Raw genomic sequence first — 21,423 nt, 5'->3', positions numbered from 1 at the left:
CCTTACAAATAAAGGAATTTAGTGACCAGAAATCCCTAAGATTGATGATGAAACCTTAAGATTACTTCTAGACTTCTTAACACTTAAGCTTTTTTTTTTTCTTTCTTGAACTACTGGTCCAGTGTTCTAATTACCTGACTTTTCAATGTTTAACTACAACGTTCAAATGTTTTAATAGACAAGGTTAGAAACAGAAATCTTTCTTGCCTGGGAATTTTTCCACTAAAAATGTAACATTACTTAAGCTGTACATACATGCATAAATTCATTGTCCTAGCAAAGCAGTCATTAGAGACAAATCATTGCATGCTGCGGAGTGTCTTATTGTGATCATGTAATGGATCTTTGTTGTGCTAAGATACTGTCTGTATGAAAATTGTTCCTGTCATGTATGGATGAAGATAGTCTTACCATGATGTCACTTATGACTGCAGATAGTGAATCTTGCCTTTCCTCAAAAGATCCACAATATAATCGAGATACATAGTCACTAATTGAAACTGGCTGACTGCAGTTCTTCTCACTCAATGAGGGGTAGCAGAAATGGGGTAGAACATTACTATAGCAATTCACCCCAAAAGAAGGGAAATAAGTGGAAAGGTCACCATAGAATTATCTGTTGGAATGTTGCCATCAAAAGATGTGTTCAGGTGAAGTTTAGTTGCCACTTAATGTTAAAAAGTTCTTGAATCATCTAATACTCGAAAGATGAGCTATTTTTACGTACATCAAAAACTGTTTTAAAATATCCATAAACAGTCATTAAAGGAAATAAGAAGCAAGTAGGTTAGTCATCTTTACAAGTATGCAAAACCGCAGCATAATTCACATCTCTACTAAAGTGCCAGTCCTGCCTTTGTTGCAGAGAATCATTGTACAATGGTCACAACAAATGACCAATAAAAAGCAACTTGGCAACAAACAAAGCCGATGCAGGCATCCAAGTTTATACTCCCAGAGGAGGCATGCATTTCACACCTCTCCTTAATGATCCCTCGCTGTTTATTTCCTTTGAGTCATTGGAAGCACAACAAACCAGTGCCTGGGCAAGAGCTAGGATTTTAAGAGTTAAAGCTGCAGCGTTTTCCATTGTTGGCATCTTATTTAGGATGGAGATGTGTGTGGCAAGTGAGTCTCTCATGCTCCTTTTTAATGCTCACTATCCTTGTACAGTCCTGAATGTATTTATAAGTCACATCACCAGCATATGGGAGAGCAGAGGTTTGTATGGTGCTGCCCTGCCAGATGGGAGGGAGAGTAGAAAGTCTTATATACCCTTGTGAGATTAAAATGCATATATTGCTTAAGCAGCAGCAATGCAATTTCTCCTCCCTTCCCTGTTTTTTCCTCACTGTGACTTCTAGGAACGACAGGGTTCAACTTCAATGGCTTATACAGTTCTCCCCCCCCCCCTTTGAGAGAGTCAGTTGGGGTTCCATATGTTCTGATGGTTTTGTGAGATAAACATCTGTCCTTTGGAAATGAGACTGAGACCATCACCCCACAACGTGGTTTTATGCAGGTGACTTACCTGCCATCAAGTGATAACTTTCAATCACTACCAATCTGTGTTGGATTCAAACTGAAACCTTGTGTTTGAGACAGCCTTTCACATGGAAACTGACTCATAAAGCAACTCCCTTATTTTCAATATCTATTTCTACCATGGCTCCTGTGAGTAATTAAACTAACCTTGGTGAGTTAGAGGGGAAGCAGACTATATCATTTTGATGGTTTGGCTTATCCATCTATTCCCATCCTTCATATGTTGCTTATCTTAGATGGCAAGCTCCTTGGTACAGGAATTTTGCCGTACCTGTGTGGACAGCACCTAACACTCTGTAGGATATTCTTGAATACAAATAATACTTCAGCGTGTACATTCAATCCCCAGTGTAGTCAATCTGGAAGTTCTACTACTAGCCATTTAAGTGCAATAGGATTGGGAGTGCTCCCTGCCACAGGGGGTTAAAGGATAAAATGAAAGATGTGTAATAGCAATATTTTTAATACAGCTTTTAAATCTGTTTTTCATGCACTATACTAAGAAGGATGGTAAACCCAACAATTCTGGAAATTTTCATTTAAGACATGCTGAGGAATCCCCTCTGTTGGGTATTGTATGGTAATATCCTGAGCAGGACTTTGGAACAGCCATAGGGCTGCTCCCAGAGAATCCTTCGCAGCCTTTACTCTGAACCCAGTGCTAGTCAGGATGAGACTCTGGGAGTTGAGTGCTGTGTTATACTGGCATGGTGGAGACATGATGAGTAAAATTTAGTCATAGACCTTACTACTAACTCTCTGCTTTTATTTCAGGAGCTACCGGTAACGGGAAGGGGGGTGTGAGACATAGAATGGATAGTACACCTACTGGTACCCTTCGATATTAATGACCTGTTTCTCTTTCACAGGCTGGCAGTGATGGTGAAAGCATAGGAAACTGTCCCTTTTCCCAGAGACTCTTCATGATTCTGTGGCTCAAGGGAGTAGTGTTTAGTGTCACAACCGTTGACCTGAAGAGGTAAGAAACATTGTTTCTCTGCCAAATGTACAGTAGCTTCATTTCTCAGTCTGATGTGTTTAGGTCTAAGGCTTCCAAATTTTACTTAGTACATCTTATTTCAAACATGACTGACTTCTTGCAGCGATCACCGTGCCATGGGTATATTCTCTAAAGCACCTATGGTCGAATACTTATTTGGTGGTGTGTGTCACTGCATGATGGTTGCAAGGTCTTGCCCAATTTGAGTTCTCACATCTGTTTACATTATTGAAAGCCAGCTTTAATGTCCAGTGATGGTTTCTGTAAAGCTAACTCATGGGAAGACATGTTAGTGGATGCTGCCTTAACTGAACAAGTAACATAGGACACTTATTTAAACAAGGACTATAGATAACTGGCTTATGATCCAGCCTCTGTCCGTTATGAACAAATTCCTATATTTACTTACCTTTTTGAGATGTGGAGATTGGTCTCAACGTCTCAGTTACTCCTTTATTTTATTTTTAATGTGCTGTGCATGCTTGATTATTTATCTGGAAAACTTTTGCCATGCACAAAGGCTTAGATGATCAGTGCTTCATTAACAGACCAACCGTATTCCTGTGTGAGACACTTAATTGTATGTGTGTGACTAAATTATCACACATGACACAAAAAATGTAGCCCTTGTCAAATTTTCAGCAAAGTTTCCCCCTTTTTTTTCCCAGCGTCATCCCCAGTTGAGTTAATATCTTTAGTGCCCTGAACCTCAAAGGCATTGTCCTTTTAATATGAGTGGCTCAATACCATTCAGGTTAGTGAGACAAACACAGGACAGTAACCTAGAATCAAATATTGTATCTGTGAACTAGGAGAGAAATATGCATTTGCTTGCCAAAGGCCATCTGTAGTGTATTCTGTAAATAGGATGCAAAATAAAGTATATTATGTCACACAGATCACTTTATATATTCCTGGCCCTTATTAACAAGGGGTGACTGGAGTATATCTTAGTGGGAATTATATGATCAATGACACACAAGAATAAATGGACACAAATCGAACATTAGGAATTGTAACATACAAAAGCCAGTAGGAGAACACTTCAGTGTCCCTGGACATTCTGTAACAGATTTAAACGTCGCTATACTTGAACAAAAAAAACTTCAGGCTGTGGCTACACTTAGCACTTCAAAGCGCTGCCGCGGCAGCGCTTTGAAGCGCTAAGTGTAGTCAAAGCACCAGCGCTGGGAGAGAGCTCTCCCAGCGCTGTCCGTACTCCACCTCCCTGTGGGGAATAACGGACAGCGCTGGGAGCCGCGCTCCCAGCGCTGGGGCTTTGACCACACTGGCACTTTGCAGCGCCGCAATTTGCAGCGCTGGAGAGGGTGTGTTTTCACACCCTGCTGCAGCGCTGCAAATTTGTAAGTGTAGCCAAGCCCTCAGAAACAGACTTCAAAGAGAAACAGCAGAACTAAAATTCATTTGCAAATTTAATATGATTAATTTGGGCTTGAATAGGGACTTGGAGTGGCTGACTCATTACAAAAACAGCTTTGCCTCTCCTGGAATTGACACCACCTCATCTATTACTGGGAGTGGACTACATCCACCCTGATTGAACTGGCCCTGTCAACACTGGTTTTCCACTTGTGAGGTAACTCCCTTCTCTTCATGTGTCATTATATAATGCCTGCATCTGTAATTTTCACTCCATGCATCTGAAGAAGTGAGGTTTTTTTTACCCTCAAAAGCTTATGCCCAAATAAATCTGTTAGTCTTCAAGGTGTCACTGGACTCCTTGAAGCAGCAAAGAATCCTGTGGCACCTTATAGACTAACAGACGTTTTGCAGCATGAGCTTTCGTGGGTGAATACCCACTTCTTCGGATGCAAGAAGTCTTTTCGTGGTATTCACCCACGAAAGCTCATGCTGCAAAACGTCTGTTAGTCTATAAGGTGCCACAGGATTCTTTGCTGCTTCTACAGAACCAGACTAACACGGCTACCCCTCTGATACTGGACTCCTTGTTGTTTTTGTGGATACAGAATAACAAGGCTACCTCCAATATATGATCAATGTGGTTATAGCTTCCTTAGATTTCCAGCATACCTGTACATTTGTATTGGGTGACAGTGAAAGTTGGAAGGTCTTTCTGTACCAAACCACACAGAAAATCACTCAGTATAGTTAAAAAATATTTTGTCACCAGGTACACACCCTTAATATTTCCTAGAACAGATGAATTTTTCCTATCCAGTTTCTTTAAAGAACATACTAATAGGTTAGTCTCTTACAATACTCACTTTCAATGGCTATTTGTATTGCAGGATAATCTGGGTTGAAAACAAATGTTTATCAATCTGGTTAACTTTGAAGTGGCAGAAGAAGGGAAAGCCTATGGCATTCTAGACTTTAATATTAATTACAAACTTAATTTTTCCTATTGGGAGTAAAGAACATAATCTATTGTGTTCGCCTAAGAGTAAAACCAAAGAAATATGTGGATATTGCTGTCAGAGCTTTTTTTAAAAAGTCTGGCAAGAGGAGGCCAGCATGAGACATCCTGAACTTTATTTCTAATAACAAACTAGTTTGATTTAGCTTTTGTTGATATTGCCAGCATTGGAACAGAAACCTTTTAGCACCACAGACTGAGGTTAACTCCATACTGATAATCCAGTGTTAAGTGTTCCTCCATACAGCCATGAGACAGGACACATTTAAAAGAAAAGTCTTTATTTGACATGACTGCATTTGTAGCAGTGTTATAAAGTTCTTTGGGCTGGATAGGGTTTCCTTGTTAAACATAGGTGTTGCTTCCAGCTCACACAAACTACATGTATTGAATCTTCCATTTAACTCTGTGTGGTTTGTGGACCCTCCAAAACAGACTTCAGGCTTCTACAGGGTTTTAGCTCTGGGCTCACATTGCTTTTATTGATTGCATACTTTAAAAACCCAGTGCAACTTCTGGAAAACAAATTAGAGGACCATGTTAATAGAACCATTATGTATTTATAAGCATGAGAAGTATCTGGGTCACTTCTACTCATGTCAGACATGTAATTAGAAATGCAAAAGATTTCTGTTCAGATTGCATTGTTTCTGTATACTCTTCACATCTGGTCATTAATGGAAAGAAATTTCAGGTTTAACTTGATTGCAAGAGGTTTAAATTATCCTGTCTCCATCCTAATAAGTCTTTCCTTCTAGTTCTCTAGGTTTTGATTTAGAGGAAAAAATACAAAGTAGATTCAAAACTGAGAAATAGGATTAGAGTAAAGCGGTTGGAATTTTGTTTTGTACCTGACCTTATAGTGATGGAGATGTGCTCTGTGATAGAGGGACACATCTGCAGTCACTACAAGTAATTAAAATCTTGAATAGAGGTTAAATCTTTGCGTAAAAAAAAAAAGTTCGAAATAAGGCTACAGAAATGCACATTTTGCTGTTAACTTGTTGATCAATGTGCCTGGATTTCCATATGCCTAGCAGTAGTGCCACATGGCACATAAGGGTAGTTGAATGTTTCAATTAAATTGGAGCCTTATTTACATGTAGGTTTTCTACCATTTACCAAGATAAGAATGGGTGCTGGCATTTGTCTCCATATTCGTAATAGTGCCATTAGGAATGGCTTCCAGGAATACAGTATTCAGTGACTATCATATGCTCTTATACTTTTATCCCCCCAAGTTTAACATGCTGTACATATTCTTAAGCTTCATTTTCCAAACTTTACTGCTCCTGTTTTGTCCCATTATGGACAGCCACAAACTTGTTGTGAAAGTTAGGTGATAAGAACTTTTCACTCATTAATTTATCTCACTAACCTAGAAATTGTGGGTATACTTGCAAGCCATCCTCTTGCTTGGCAGTACAGAACAATATGTATACAATAGCAGGCCTAGTTTGCAATAACTAATTTTTGACACTGTAAGGTCAGTGTTTGGCCTTAAATGAAAGATCTACAGGAGCTCTAATTCAATTCTGTAGTTGTCTTAGCAGGTCATGGTTTGGTACAAAAGTTCACAAACAACTTTGGGACACACCAGAAGAACTGAATCTTATTTGATTTACTTTGTCTGATGTGTATTTTCCTTTCGTAAATTATGTTAAATATAGTAATGTGCAAACAAAAGAATATTTTGCAGTTCTCAGTTCAACTATTAGTTACTAGGGTCACAAGAGAAAATATGCACACAGACTGAATTAAATGAGACATGCCAGCATTTCAGTGAGACCATACATTTCTTGCTTCTATGCAGTCAAAGACAGAGGCTCTATTCTTTCCCTTTTCAGTAACACAACTTTTTATGTGCAGAAATTTAATTTGTTCTGGTGACTGGAGCAGGCCTGCAGTGTAAAAACTGAATCTTGTAATAAAATTCAAGGCAAGCGTGTGTTCAGTTTCATTTAGAAATCCTGTTTGGGAGCATTAGTTTACACTTTTGAGATTCTATTTTTAAACTATTCTTCAAATTTATAAAACTGACACCTAGTCCATAACTAATTTCCACCCCTAAAACAGTCAAGGACTGCCCATAAATAATAGCCTGTGTAAGGTGGGGGAAGGTTTCCTTTTTGCTAATGTGCTACTTGGAGATTTGCTTCAGCATGTGTCAGACAAACACCACTCAGTCATGCTAACCCACTTCTCTGGCTTTTACTATGCTATTCAACTTTAAGGGCTTGTATACACACAGAGTTGTTCCTGATTAACTCCGTGTGTGGACAGTTATTCAGAAGCAAGAGTTCTAGAATAAGTGTCTACACTTGGATATGATTAGGAGCAGCGTTTGTGCTTTAAATTCACACCTACCATAGTCCATGTTAACCTTCGAGTGCAGACAAGTTTACTTTCCTAAAATGTGGTAAATAGCCAAACTAGATTTCAGTTGTCACCAGATAATTAAATGGACAAATTGCTCTTAGGAAGGGCTTGTCTACACTGTGCTTTAGTCTGCACCAGCTGGGGTGTAAATTCTAACTGGCCCATGTGGACCCTGCTAGTGCATGCTAAAAGTTTGCTTATGTGCATTAATGTAGTCCTGTTTCAAACACGTGGGCCAGTTAGTGTGCAGCACATTGGTACTCACTAGAAGTTGCATCCCAGCTGGTGCAGAGACGAGCCCTAACACAGATCTGAGCTGTAAACTTCATATAGCCCACACCTGCAAATCAAAGTAGAAATCAATATTTTTAGAAGCTCAGTGAAAGAGACAAAATAATTTTTTAAAGGTTTCTGTTGCAGCCCCTAGGCACAATATATACTAAACCAATTTTCATTCTAACTTTCATATAACGGCTAATACTAGGCCATCTTGCTATCCAGTCAAGTCATTTATAACCAAACTGTTTTCTGTAATTTCTGGGATACAGCTTTTTAAGCACACCATTGACCTCTTATTCTGAACATCAAAGGAGTAAAGGGAGGCCATGCGGCCTGAGAAGAGTCTGATAAACTCTTTTAAGGACATGCCACTGCATTCATAGGGTACCTCTAGTTGTAGCTGGGAAGGTGCTTCCCAGCTCAGGCAGGCAGACGTACTATCTCTCTTCAAGCGAGTCCACTAAAAGCAGCGTAGCCAGGTATAGCACAGGCAGCAGCACCAGCTAGTTGCTGGAGAACAAACTTTCCTAGAACACCGGGTACGTACTTACTCAGCTAGCCTGAGCCACTGCCCATACTGCGCCCAGCTACCCTGCTCTCTTAAGCGCGCCAGCTCGAGCAGAGCTAGTGCATGTCTGCCCGAGCTGGGAAGCATGCTGTCAGCTGCAATGTTAGACATACCCATAAATAATCAAGTAGTGTTTGAGGTTGTGGCTTGTAAGATAAGCATGAACTAATGGTAAGCATAGGAAACTGTGGGTCATAACTCCTGCATTCTATTCCTGGGGCTGTGCTGGCTGACTTGGGCCTTAAACTCTTTGCCTGTTACCTCGTTTGTAAAATGGAAGGAGGCAAACAGCACAGCATTTGAGGTTTTGTTTGTAAAGTGCTTTGAGAACCTTGGGTGAAATGTGCTTTGTTGAGCCAATATTCTAGGCTGCACAGGTGTCTATACATTATTCCACATGCTTTGTTTTCATATGTCAATTTTATTTCAGGACACAGTGCAGCTAATAAACTACTTCAATGTCATTTGAAATCATGTAGAAACCTTCCCTTTTGATATTTCATTAGTGTGAAGTCTTGTCTGTTTCTGAAATTAAATCTTCTCCTTGAGAGCATTATTGCAAGTCCAGTGGTTTTGGCTGCATTTGTTTAGATAACATTCCTTTTCAGGAATTTTTATTTTAGTCGATGTGCAAAATTGGAAGGGAGCCATGATGACTTCCTGCAGTTGTTGCAGGTGTACAGAGCTGTATTTTAATACAAGGTTAAGGTATGAACTGACTTGCAGAGCCCTCTGGCATAGAACAAGGGGGGAGGGAGGCAAATGGCACTCTGCAATGAGTGAGAACTACTTGGAAAATGAAAAATGCCACACTTGCCTCAATATCTGACTTCTGCCATTTTTACTAAAATGCCACCAGACTAAAAGTGGGTGTTAATCTTAACACTGAGGTGCTTGAGAACTGACAATGAAGTTTAGTTTTGCATGTAATTTCAGCTGCATGTAATTAATAAGATGCTTATAGCATAAGTACAAATGATCCTGTGTACATCTGCCAAAGCATTAGAGCCTTTTTATGGCTATTGCTACTTCTTCTGTTAAAAGATTTGTGCTGTAGCCAGGGAATGAAATCTAGCATGACTTTTTAATTCTGTAGGAATTTACACTGTCTCAGATTGCTGCAGTACTATCTGGTAACTATAGGTATGCTTGATTAACTAAATTTAAAGGTGTTATCTATGCACCTCTGTGCTTTTCCACACCAGTTTGAAACAATCTTCTTTCCACTTATTGCTGCTAGCATAGTTTCGTTGATCAGTGTGGACAAGGGTTTTAGTTTGAGAATCGTGCTATAGATACACCCTAAAATCATCTAGAGCATGAATATAACCTCAAATTCCTATTTATGCTTGCCAGAGAAACTGTTCTGGACCATAAAGAATCACTGGCTGCAGTCCAGGATTTAACTTCCGCTATAAGACTGATGAAGAGTTGACACATAGTATTGTAATTCCAGTTTGAGTTAAGACTGCCACACTAGCATGGAAGTATTGAATTCCATGGGGGTTTCTTATAGGAGAGTATTTGAAGGGAGCTATTTTTAGATTATTGAGAGCCTGGATCCTTTATTCCCATCCCCTGCCTGAACTTCTCAACTTCTGCACTCGAACATTAAATGTCCCTCTGCTTCCCTATGTCTGATGCTACAAATGAAATAGTAGATGTGCAAACACACCTTGTGTTGAAAGGAATAAATTACGCAAGTCAGAATGAATGTGAGTGGACGGATGCACATGAGGCTGGCACACAGCTTTTAGATGCATGCCTGCAATGTTGCATGCTGTCACCACTCCACCACTACCAACTAAGGGAGAAGGAGCAGCAGCCAAGTGCCCATAAAATAAACTAGCTAGGCTTGACAAGAAATACAGCATGAAAGGCATTGTGGGTAGACAGCCCAGAAAGCAAGAGGTGTCACCAAATGTCTTTTTATAAAGATTTAATTTAGAGACATTGAAGCATTTAACTTGATGCCTTGCTCATCCCTATAGAATCCAAGTACTTACAACGGTGCCAGTCAGTGATATCCTCCTCTCCCCACCACATGTCCATGGTTCTTGCCAGGAAAATCTTACTTTCCTCACTATTTACTTAGAGGGAAAAAAAGTCACCTCCTAATCTTAGATTGATAGTAGGGCATGCTTTTCTCCTTACTGCATGGCTTTTTTTGTTGGCAAAGAACGGCATGTGTGGTGTTTTAATTTTATTTCTGGTTTAATTTATATCCATTAGGAAAGATTTGGATGTGGAGAAGTAGAGGTATTAGGGATGCATACAGGTTCCATTCAGGTTGCTCCATGTACCAACATACATGGAGGGTAAAACAGACCTGAAGGCGAGGAAAGAAATTACACCCTAAACATCTCAAAATAACTATATACAGTAGAACCTGAGAGTTAAACACCAGAGTTATGAACTGACCAGTCAACCACATACCTCATTTGGAACCGGAAATACGCAGTCAGTAGCAGAGACCCAAAAACAAACACAAACCAAAACTGCAAATACAGTGCAGTACTGTATTAAGTGTAAACTACTAAAAATATAAAGGGAAAGTTTAAAAAAAAAAAAAGTGATAAGGTAAGGAAACTGTTTCTGTGCTTGTTTAATTTAAATTAGAATGGTTAAAAGCAGCATTTTTCTTCTGCACAGTCAAGTTTCAAAGCTGTATTAAGTGAATGTTCTGTTGTAAACTTTTAAAAGAACACCCATAATGGTTTGTTCAGAGTTGCAAACATTTCAGAATTACAAACATTCTCCATTCCTGAGGTGTTCATAACTCTGAGGTTCTACTGTATTCTACTATTCCTACAAAGGAGATCTGAAAACAGCTAATTAAGAATTAAAGCAAATTTTGAAGAACCACAAATACATTGAGATTAAAAACTTCACTAGTATAATTCTCATAAAATTTGCAAGGCATTGAACTCCTGTTCGTTTGTTGTTGCTTACTGAAAGCACCGTTGCACCACTGAGGCTCTTGTTAACTCAACTAGGGGGGCAGAGCTGGCCTCAGGCAGTACCTCTGTGATCAGAGGTAGCATTGATAGCTGGGATCATGTCTGTACTGTGCTCACTTGTTCCTTTTAAAATTGTTTTTATCACATTTGCATCACACCATAGGAAACCAGCAGACCTTCAGAACTTGGCTCCAGGGACTCATCCACCCTTTATTACCTACAATGGTGAAGTGAAAACAGATGTGAACAAGATTGAAGAGTTCCTTGAAGATGTCTTGTGTCCACCCAAGTAAGTGTTGTGGGGAAAATGTATTTGGCAACAGTAGCATGGTGTCTGACCTCAGGGTTGTTGGTGTTGCTTTGTTTAAATTCCTGTTTATGGAGAAGCTACCTGCAATACATAGTGCAAGTACTAGTGCTAACCAAGTTTAAGATGCTTCCCATAAAACAAAAGAAAATCTGAATCTTTGTAATATGGATTGAGGCCTTAAATATTTCAGCCAAAACCCATATATTTTATAAATACCCATTTGTTTAGGAAGAAATCAACGTGGAAGTAGACTAGAGATTATCTGTAATCAATGGTTACCATTTTATACATGCATATTGGAGCCTGAATATTTTTCATTTTTGGTGGTTGAGGGTGGGGCTGTGTGCTAGAAGGGAGGCAGGGTACGAAGGCCATGCTAATAAGATTATACTTGTGTGACTGAAAATGGGGCCCCACTTCACAGAACTATATATCAATGCATTAACGTTAAATCTTTGCAAGATTTGTATTTGCAGACATTCTTCTAGAAGTAAATGACATGGCATTCAGCCTTTTGGTTAAAATGAAAAGTTCATTTCAAATAAAGATGGTAAATGTCAGTGACTTGCATGTTTTCCATTAGAAAGTTTTTCCTCATTCCTTCCTAGTTTATTGAATAAGAAAAAGGATAATCTTGTATAATCATTGCAGAATCAATCATATCTATGTGCATGTTGGCAGTAGCTGATTTTTGCAAGACTTTCTGTGGCTTGGGCCTGTCTTGCCGCACACAATGATATGCTCCCTGCTTCTAAATGTGCATGTGAGGCTAAGGTTGAGCCTTAAGCCTGTCAAAATTGTGATGGAAAGATGTGAATACATGTTTTATTCATTAGGTTATATAGTGCAAGAGCAGGAAACGGTATCAAGTACCCTTTAAACTCCAACTGGCACACTATGGTGGTGATCAGACATGGGTAGTGACGTGGGTAGTCTCTTGCTAGCTGAGCACGTGCTCTCTCTCTCTCCCCTCTGAGCCTTCAGGAAGAGGAAGGATTTCTGGAACGTCACTTTTTTTTCTTCTCTTGTTAGGAATCTTGAGGTCAATGACCACTTATCTTCTGGGACAGATGGTTTTTAAGTTACATATTTTTAAAAATGTCTCCTTTCCCTTGGGCTGGCAGGACTAACGGAGCAAAGCAGACTGTGTATGTTATTCTACTGTGTATAGAACCCAATTTTCCATTCACAGAGCACTGGATTGCAGTGATAAGAGGGGCAGATTTCCACTGTAATCCCCCTCTATTACGTTAAAAGCACCATGTGCTTGATTTTTATATGCTTGCTCCAGAAAGCAGAAATATGTAATTATAGTCTCTGCCCCAGGGTGGTGTAAGAGAATCTGGAGCAGGACTTGTCCAGTTCTCTACAAGTAAAAAATTCATTGGGACAGATCATGTACTTGACTGTCCATAAGGCAAGTCTTCTCTCTTTTTCTAAACACAGACTTTGCTTTTAAGAGTGTTTTGAATTGAATTAACATCTGCAAGCATTTTAATATCTTTTTGGGGTGACAGGCACTATGTAGATGTAAGAGTAAATGAACTGAAGTATTTCTATCTCACATAGGAAAGGGTCAGGAAGTTAAGATTACAAAAAGTCTGTTTCTTTAAGCTGAGAACTATTAACATCAAATATTCCAGTCAAACTTAAGCTGTTCTTGGAATAGAAAAGAGCCATTGTGTCTATTCAGTCATCTGAAAAAAGGAAGGTCAAAAGGGATTGATCAATTACCAGTGAGATTGTTTTACTGTACACTAATAAAGCGGTCTCCTGTTGATCAGAAAGCAACTTTATTTTTTAATCTAATTTTTTTTCTGGTTGGATTTTATGTTGTAAACCACTCTTGAGTCTTGAATACTGCAAGTGCTCTCCTTACCTACTGTGTGAACCCTATGTATAATCTGCAGAGTTTTGCACCAATTTTAGAGGAGTCATGGGAGAGTTAGTGGTCTCCAGTTAAAGGTGGGCTTGAGTAAAACCCAGGATCTCAACCGTCAACTCTGAGGGTGTTCAAAGTCTAGGTTAAACTTCTGTGAATGGCCTCTCTGTGTATAATTGGTTAAATCAGAAACTGGGATCCGAACTTTGAGATAGTTGACGTCAGAGCTGGGTTGAGCTCATTCTTAGGGTATGTCTACATTGCAATGAGAGATGTGACTGCAGCACATGTAGACAGAGATAGCTTCGAACTAGCTAGCTCAAACAACAATAGCAACAGCACCTCTGCAACCCCAGAGCCGTGGGTATGTACTGAAGTGGCTTACTTGTGCTGCTGTCCATGCTGCCATGACTTCATCGCTATTGTTTTTTGAAATAGTTAGATCAAAACTAGTTTGTATATGTCTGCATTTGCTGCATTCACACCTCTTATTGCAGTGTAGACATACCCTTGGTCTTTGTCTACACTAGCACTTTCGTCAGCAAAACTTTTGTTGGTCAGGGGTGTGAAAAAAACAGCCACCCGCCCTTCCTGACTGACATATGTTTCACCGACAAAAGCAGCATAGAGAGGCTACACAAGAGACCTTTCAGCACCGCAGCTACAGTGGTACAGCTGTCCTGCTGCAAGGTCCGTAGTGTAGACATAGCCTAAGGGTATGTTTACACTACCCACCGGATAGTGATCAATCTATCGGGGATTGATTTCTTGCGTCTAGTGTAGACGCGATAAATCGATCCCCAATTGGTCTGCCATCAACTCCTGTACTCCACCACAGTGAGAGGCGGAAGTCGACCCCGCGCCATGAGGACGCGAGGTAAGTCGACTTAAGATGTGTCAGCTTCAGCTATGCTGTTATCATAGCCGAAGTTGCGTATCTTAGGTCGATCCCCTCTTGCCCCCCTCCCCCATGTAGACCAGGCCTGAGTCTCAATGGATAATCCACAAAAGAGAGGGATCTGGGAATTAAAAATTGCTATTAAAATCCCTTATTTTGATATTAAGTGACTTGTAGGGGAATCCTCTGGGGGAAAGCAAACAAGTGAGTGGGTGGTGGTATTGTGGGGGTGCATTGTGGACAATAGTACTGATTTTTGGCCCTGTGTACATAGCACTGTTGGAAGGGTTCCAAAACTCACTTCAAACATAGTTCATTTAAACTAGTTAACTAACACTAGACAGTGACAAATTCTCTTCAAAACACTTCCCATACATCAGTATTACTGTTTACTTTGCACAGAGATATTTGATAAAAAATATGCCTAATTGCTTAACATGGTTTCCATAAATCATTTTCAAATTAGTTTTGACTCTCCTGATCAAATTACATTACAACAGAGCTTAGTAAGGTTTTTTTAATACAAGACTAGTCATTTGCTGTCTTGTGGCTATTGTTTGGGAGATGAAAGTTGAAAAGAAACTACATATATGGCAATTTTAACTAACTGAATCTCAGTTGAGTAACCAGTATCATTTGGGAAGAGAAACATGGAAAACCAACATTTTTAGTGTTATAAATGTAATTTGTATCTAGTCTCACTATAGGCGGCAGGCAAGTAATACATAATATGAACAGATTTGGTTCATATTTTAGGGAAAAAAATAAAAGGGCACTAATACCTAAAATCTCTAAAATAAGAAATATTAAATATAACTTCAGCAGAAATCTAGAAAGTTAGTCAAAATGTACATTTTTCAAGTAGCACATTGACTGACTCTTCCAATTTTCATGTTTAGGAAAAGTATCAGTGCAGTCTTGACTTAAATAAGTACAAGTTTGCCTGTCATTAACTAGACAAGAATGAGCACTATTCTTTGTTCAATGTAACTGACATAGCAATATTCAGGACCAGCCTGAGGGGCGGGCAATCAGGTTGGCTGCCCATTGTTCCATCACTCAATCCCTCTTCCCCCAACTCAGGGCACTCTAAACATCCTGGGGCGGGCCCTGACAATATTGTTTGTATCGATCAAGAGATTCCAGTTACATAGTGACAAGGAACCTTTTAAAAATATCACTGCTTCACAGAAAAGAGCAATAGGACGGATCTCAGTGTTCAAAAGAGCAGTGTATTTCCCTTTGCACAGGGTTGTGCATTAACATTTTTGTTTGTAAAGCTTAGCTGGGCATTTTATACTCTCCTGATCTTTACAAATTTGTAAAGAACAGAAAATGTTAAAGGTCTGCTGGTGAACACATAACTAAAACCCACAGGCAGCTCAGAAATCCAAGCTTTGTGACCCTCAGTGTAACCGGATACCATTTTACATGCTGTATATAGGTTTTTTCATATTCTCCAGTGGAATTGGCAGGTCCTCTGGTAATCCTTATCGCAGAAATAAGCACTGAAGTTCTTCAGAATTCCAGGTCCTGACTCATGTTATAGATAGATGTGTTGCATTGAGATAAGGGGCACTTGGGTTAAACATAATTTACTTATTTTTTTAAATTCCTTGCATGTTATTGATACCAATTTAAGTTAATAAAATTGAGTTTCCCTTTCACTGTTTATGCTGTTCAGTATTTGCAGATCATTGAGGTTTACAGTGAAAGTAGAACAGCCAGTTTCACATTTGGCAGTAAGTTTCATTTCTAGATTCTGATTGCACTGCTTCAGTGCAACATTGCAAATGTTTAAATCAACACAGTTTATTGATATTTGTTTTTAAAAAAACACTAAACATTTCCATTTGGATCTTGTAAACTTAAATTTTGGGCCTGAAAATGACTACATTGTGGTTTTTTTAATAAGATGCACATAATATAGAACAATGGTTTTCAACCTTTTTTTTCATTTGTGGACCCCTATGAAATTTTGAATGGAGGTAATGATTTCTTTGGAAATCTTAGACATAGTCTGTATACCCCACGGGTCCACTGATCACCAGTTAAAATCCACTGATATAATGTGTTAATAACCTAAGTAGAGTGTACACATTTCTTTGCCTGCTTAATGCTAATCAATACATGACTGACTGGTCATATTGTTTCCGCTGAATATTGTAGTAGAACTGCTACTGGAATATTTGCCCACTAATGATTGCATCTTTCTGCTTAGGTACTTAAAGCTTTCACCAAAGCACCCAGAATCAAACACTGCTGGAATGGACATCTTTGCCAAATTTTCTGCATTTATCAAGAATTCCAGACCAGAGGCCAATGAAGGTAGGAGACCTCAGTCCTGTAATCTCTAGTGCCTGGTATTTCATTGTGTTGTGGGTATGACACGAGCAGCTGTCTTTTTCTTTTCTTTTCTTTCTGGCTTTCTTTCGTTTTTCTTTCATTTTCTCTTTGGTTCTTTTTTCTTTTGTTCTTTTTCTTTCGTTCTTTATTAATTGTTTTGTAATATTTCCCCCTCTCTGTTTACATCTTTATTCGTCCTTTCTACAAGGTAGAACAGGGTATGGCAGAGGTTGTGTGTCCAGGCAGCACTGTTGATGTCCACAAATCACTTCCCTGAACGAGACATCCCTTTAATCTGATTTTGCTTTCTGAAAGTCCAGGGCTACCCAGATCACCTCTTTGATGGGTGTGTTTAAACTACATAAAGACACTATTTCAGGGCAAACTAAGGTATTGACGACAGTTCTGAGGGCTACACATGTAAGGTGGGACAGCACTACTTTCACTCTGTCCTCATCCCACAACACTTAACCTCACTTCCTTTTTCCTCCTGGGGGCAGCCAATGTCAGTTACTAATTGTGGACTAATTTGATGGTCCTATTAATTGAGGGGTTTATGACTTGCAATTAATTTGTTACTATTGGTACATTAGTGGACCTGCCTCTTAATTACTGGTGCATTTTAGGGGTATAAAACACACAAGCTATTTTAGTTTGTAATGGCTGACTGTAAATCTTAAATCCTATTAATCAAAATCTCCATGATTGAGTAGGTGGCTTTTAGTCTTTTGAGTTAATGATCTCAGAACCAGTGACTCTGAATCTACCTTGAGAGAACCAGACCAGTTAGGCTGTCTAGTCAAACTGGCTGTCTAGTGTTGTAAATACCCATTTTGGGAATTTAACCATGACATGCAATTTCTTTGAAGTGTGCAGTGATGCTCAACTTGCCCCCATGCAGCCTCCCTGTGACATGCTGTAAACTGACTCCATAGATAGTGCATTTCAACATCTGACTTTTAGTCAGATATACACTAAACTTATGGGCGTCTTGGTCAGCTGGTCACGCTTTTAAACTGACAATGTTCCTTTATAGTTAATCACATTTACTTTGAAATATTCTGTGTATTTAGAGACTTATTCTACCCTGGAAGCTTACTTTGGCTGTGGCTCCCAGTGCTGTCCATACTCCACCTCCCTGTGGGGCTTTGACCACACTGGCGCTTTGCAGCGCCACAATTTGCAGCGCTGGAGAGGGTGTGTTTTCACACCCTGCTGCAGCGCTGCAAATTTGTAAGTGTAGCCAAGCCCTTTGAGTTCTCCAGTGGCAACTACTGGCCTAATATTCAGAGATGCTAAATATCTACAATTTCTGTTGATTTCATTTGAGGCTGTTGGTGCTCAGCACTTCTGAAACTCCAACCCAAGATCAGTAGAGGCAGACTTTGGCTCTTAAACTGTGCACAAAAATTCATTAGAAATGGACCTGGACAGCATTAGTAATTTATTGAAAAGCAGAGATGTGAAATGCATTGATTTCCTGTCCATGATAAAGTTAAGGACTTGTGTGTAAAAGCTGAGTTTTAATTAACCTTTAACTCTGAGAATGAGTGTACTTTCCCATAAACTAGTGATGAAAGTGTTCAATGCCTTTCTGCAGTCACCTGAAGGCCTCACTCCCTCCCATCTTCAGAATCCACCTTCACTCCCTTCCGCCACTGCTATAAGTTTCCAGTTTGAGTGCTGTACCACTGGAAACTGGGTAGCATTTTAAGAATTAAAATGATCATAGGCTCATTAATGTTCCCTGCAACTTTTCTCAATCATGAAATTAAAGTATCAGTTTAATATTAAACATCTGTAAATTCTCATTTATTTTCCTTTCTATCTTGTATCTTGCTGCTGCTTGTTTCAACCTTTGGTTTCTCTGAGCAGCTTTTCCCTAGAGCTAACTCTGGTCTAGATCCTTTGTCTAGCAAATACAAGCTGCTGTCATCCCAATTGGTATCCTGCTGTTCAAAGGTCAGTTGCATCCTTTACATCATCCAGGTAGCCTCTGCCAGCTGGAGGCTTGTAAATCTAACTTGCGTACTCTGCCACTGTGGCAGAGTTTTCATGGGTTATATTTTTAGGTGAAGACCGCAGAAATATCAGAAGCCACAAAGGGTAAATAAAATGCAAATACCAGTTACAAATGAGCAAGAAATTAGGCTGGATAAGTAAACAATCTCGTTCATGCACTTGCTACCAATCTATATGCCAGCGCATTAATGAGCAGATGTCTGATAGCCCCTTACAATTATTGATACTCTAGTGCACTTTCTGTGCTGTATCTGGACTATTAGTGTGGTCTGTAATCAATTGCATACACTTGTTTTTTTAATATTTTTTTTACCCTTATAAAATAGACATTAATTTTTAGGGTATGTTTTCAAACTTGCTGGATAATGGCATAATACTAGCTCATGACTTCTGTTACTACACACATGCTGGCTTCTGTTTATTGGGGTTGACATCCAAAGAGGAGGTTTTTTTACAAGAGATACCAAATCCTGGTTAAAATGAAGCTGCTAAGGAACTCTCTTGATAACAAGGATGGTTACTCATTCCAGAAGACTCTGACCAGATTTGAAAGTGTGTATTAGAGAGTAATTTATTTACTATTAAATAGTAGAAGCTATGTGGTCCTCTGACTGCTTTAAGTTCGAGTGCTGACTGCTGCTCAACCATCATTTTAAGTAAAACTATATCTAATACTTTTCTCTTGCTTTGTTGCTGCCAGGAATAACCATCTATCCTCACTAACCTCAAAATGCCATAACCAATCCGGACTAAAGGCACAATGGGTTGTTCAGTTTGCAACATGTAGACCTTAGATTAAATTACTTATTGGTAAATAAGAACTCCCAGTTGCCAAGCAACCTTCTGCCCCAGGGATCTATTATAGCAGCTGTGTTCAAGAAAACAATATTCAGAACAATTCTGCTCTGTAGTGTCTCCCTAATGGATTTTGTTGTTGTAGGTCTATGGACTCTTAGCTGTTACTTTAAAATATCATTTAATTCAAGATACAGGATTCGACAAAAGGATTTCAGCATTTCTAAAGAGAGAATCCTAGTTAGGCAATGCTACGGTCAAGCAGCATTCAATTGAAATACACCCATTATTTCTTAAAACTCCAGTAAAATTTGGAGTTTGGGTTTTATTACTTTAAACTGTCCCCTGCAGCATAGCATATGTAACCAGCGCATCCCTGTGTTAACATGAGTGTTGTATACAATTGACACCAACCAATCTGTGTACTTTTTGCACTGCACTCTGTGAAACTAAGGTACATAAATATCTTGAAGTAAATAAGGTTTCTAAAATCTGTTCCAACAGCCTAAGGAGCTACTTTTAACAAGCAAGGCTATGGTTTTTAAATTATTTTTACTTTGAAACAGTAAAGTGGCAGGTCACAGGTCTAGCTGCATTTCTGTCTCCTTGGACTCTCTCAGTGCACTCCCTCAGGTGTCAGTCCCAATGCCTTTACCTATCCTGGATAGAATTCCACAGTTATCCTGCTCCTAGATAGGGCTCTGCACTACAGTACTCTGTGTATTGAGAGTGCTTACTCAGCAGGTCAGACTGAATTCCGGCATCTACTGTTCTTCCTGATCAGCCTTCTGAAAACCAAAGTATTGCTCGTTTTTAACAGTAGGAACAAAGCATTTAGAGAAAAGGGGAGTTTAGATAAGACAGAGACACATTTAGATTTTTAAAGTCTTATTGTCTCCTGACGGTAAGCTAGGTAGTCCTACTTCAGACATCCCCAGCATGTGCATGTCAATCTGATTGCCCCAGCTCCCCACCATCTCCTGAGAGGGAGACTTTTCAAACTGCTATAATCCTTTTGGTCATCTGGTTCCCAGGCTTTTCCTGTAATGGCATTCTCTTAACCCTCCAGGGCTTGTGGAGAAGTGGCTTATCTTGAGTCATTGTTTCCTTCCTAGTTGTTTTCCTACAGCTACCCATTAAACTAAACCAATGTATTGGTATTGTAAACATTCCAATAACTAGGTCAACATATAGTAGTAATAAACTAGAACAGAGCAATCCCATTTCTTCAATAAAAAGCTTATCAGCATTATAAATACTGGCTCGGGGGAGAGGCTGGTTGTAAACTTGCTCAGATGTCAAACTTGCCTATAAAACGTATAGGAGTTTTAGCTGGGTGAAGGGGGGGGGAGGGATCTTGTTAAATATCTATTTATACTAATCACCTGAACATGCAGTACCAAATTTCACATAGAACTTAATGGTGTTCAAAGGTTTTCAGCTGCTTTGGACTAGTGGTGGGGGTGAGCTGCACACTTTATATCTGAACTTTCCCAGCATTCAGGATGTTCAGATCCAAGGTTTTGATTTACACTCATTTCATTAGCTTGCATCTTTTTAAAAATGATATAAAGCTTTAACCTTACCATGTGAAGAGTAAATAGCAATATTTGGGAAGCGCTGCTGCTTTCTGATAACACCCCAAATTTTGAGATTGACAAGCCATGAGCAATGCAGGATTGGACCCTTGACTCATCAGAGGAATCTTATTTTATTCCTAAATGGTTGTTGCAGGAGAATGTAAGTAAAACACCCAATCCTACTATTTTTCTGCAGTGTTTACGTTTAGAAAAGAGATAAAATTCCTTCAATATAACCACTGTTGTAGAATTAGGTATGCTTCAGTTTTATGGGCTATACTGCCCTCTGCTGTTGTCTTTGATTCATTTGCTTTTTCAAGAGTTCAGACTTATCTGCATGAGAGTTGCAACAAATTTAACATGTGCTTTCAAAACCGAGATTACCTTGGCTTAACCAGGAGATCTTCAGCGACTTGTAACTCCAAAAAAATCATACAAAAAGTGGAAACGAGGTCAAATTA

General features: G+C 39.3%; 1 protein-coding gene across 3 annotated transcripts in view; it reads left to right on the top strand.

Moving 5' to 3' along the window:
* The window catches only part of CLIC4 (chloride intracellular channel 4), a 60,189-nt gene that overhangs the window by 30,392 nt on the left and 8,374 nt on the right, over positions 1-21,423 (top strand). For all 3 annotated transcript variants that reach the window (XM_044997679.1, XM_044997677.1, XM_044997678.1), the window contains exons 2-4: positions 2,415-2,524; positions 11,293-11,418; positions 16,441-16,547. In XM_044997679.1, the coding sequence (XP_044853614.1) occupies positions 2,469-2,524; positions 11,293-11,418; positions 16,441-16,547 (289 nt within the window). In that variant the 5' untranslated portion in view covers positions 2,415-2,468. The remainder of the gene's footprint in view (positions 1-2,414; positions 2,525-11,292; positions 11,419-16,440; positions 16,548-21,423) is intronic.

The sequence above is a fragment of the Mauremys mutica genome, chromosome 23 (genome assembly GCF_020497125.1).
Source record: "Mauremys mutica isolate MM-2020 ecotype Southern chromosome 23, ASM2049712v1, whole genome shotgun sequence".
Taxonomy (NCBI): domain Eukaryota; kingdom Metazoa; phylum Chordata; order Testudines; family Geoemydidae; genus Mauremys; species Mauremys mutica.
The sequence above is the reverse complement of the archived record's forward strand: the minus strand, read 5'-3'. Positions and strand labels throughout refer to the sequence as shown.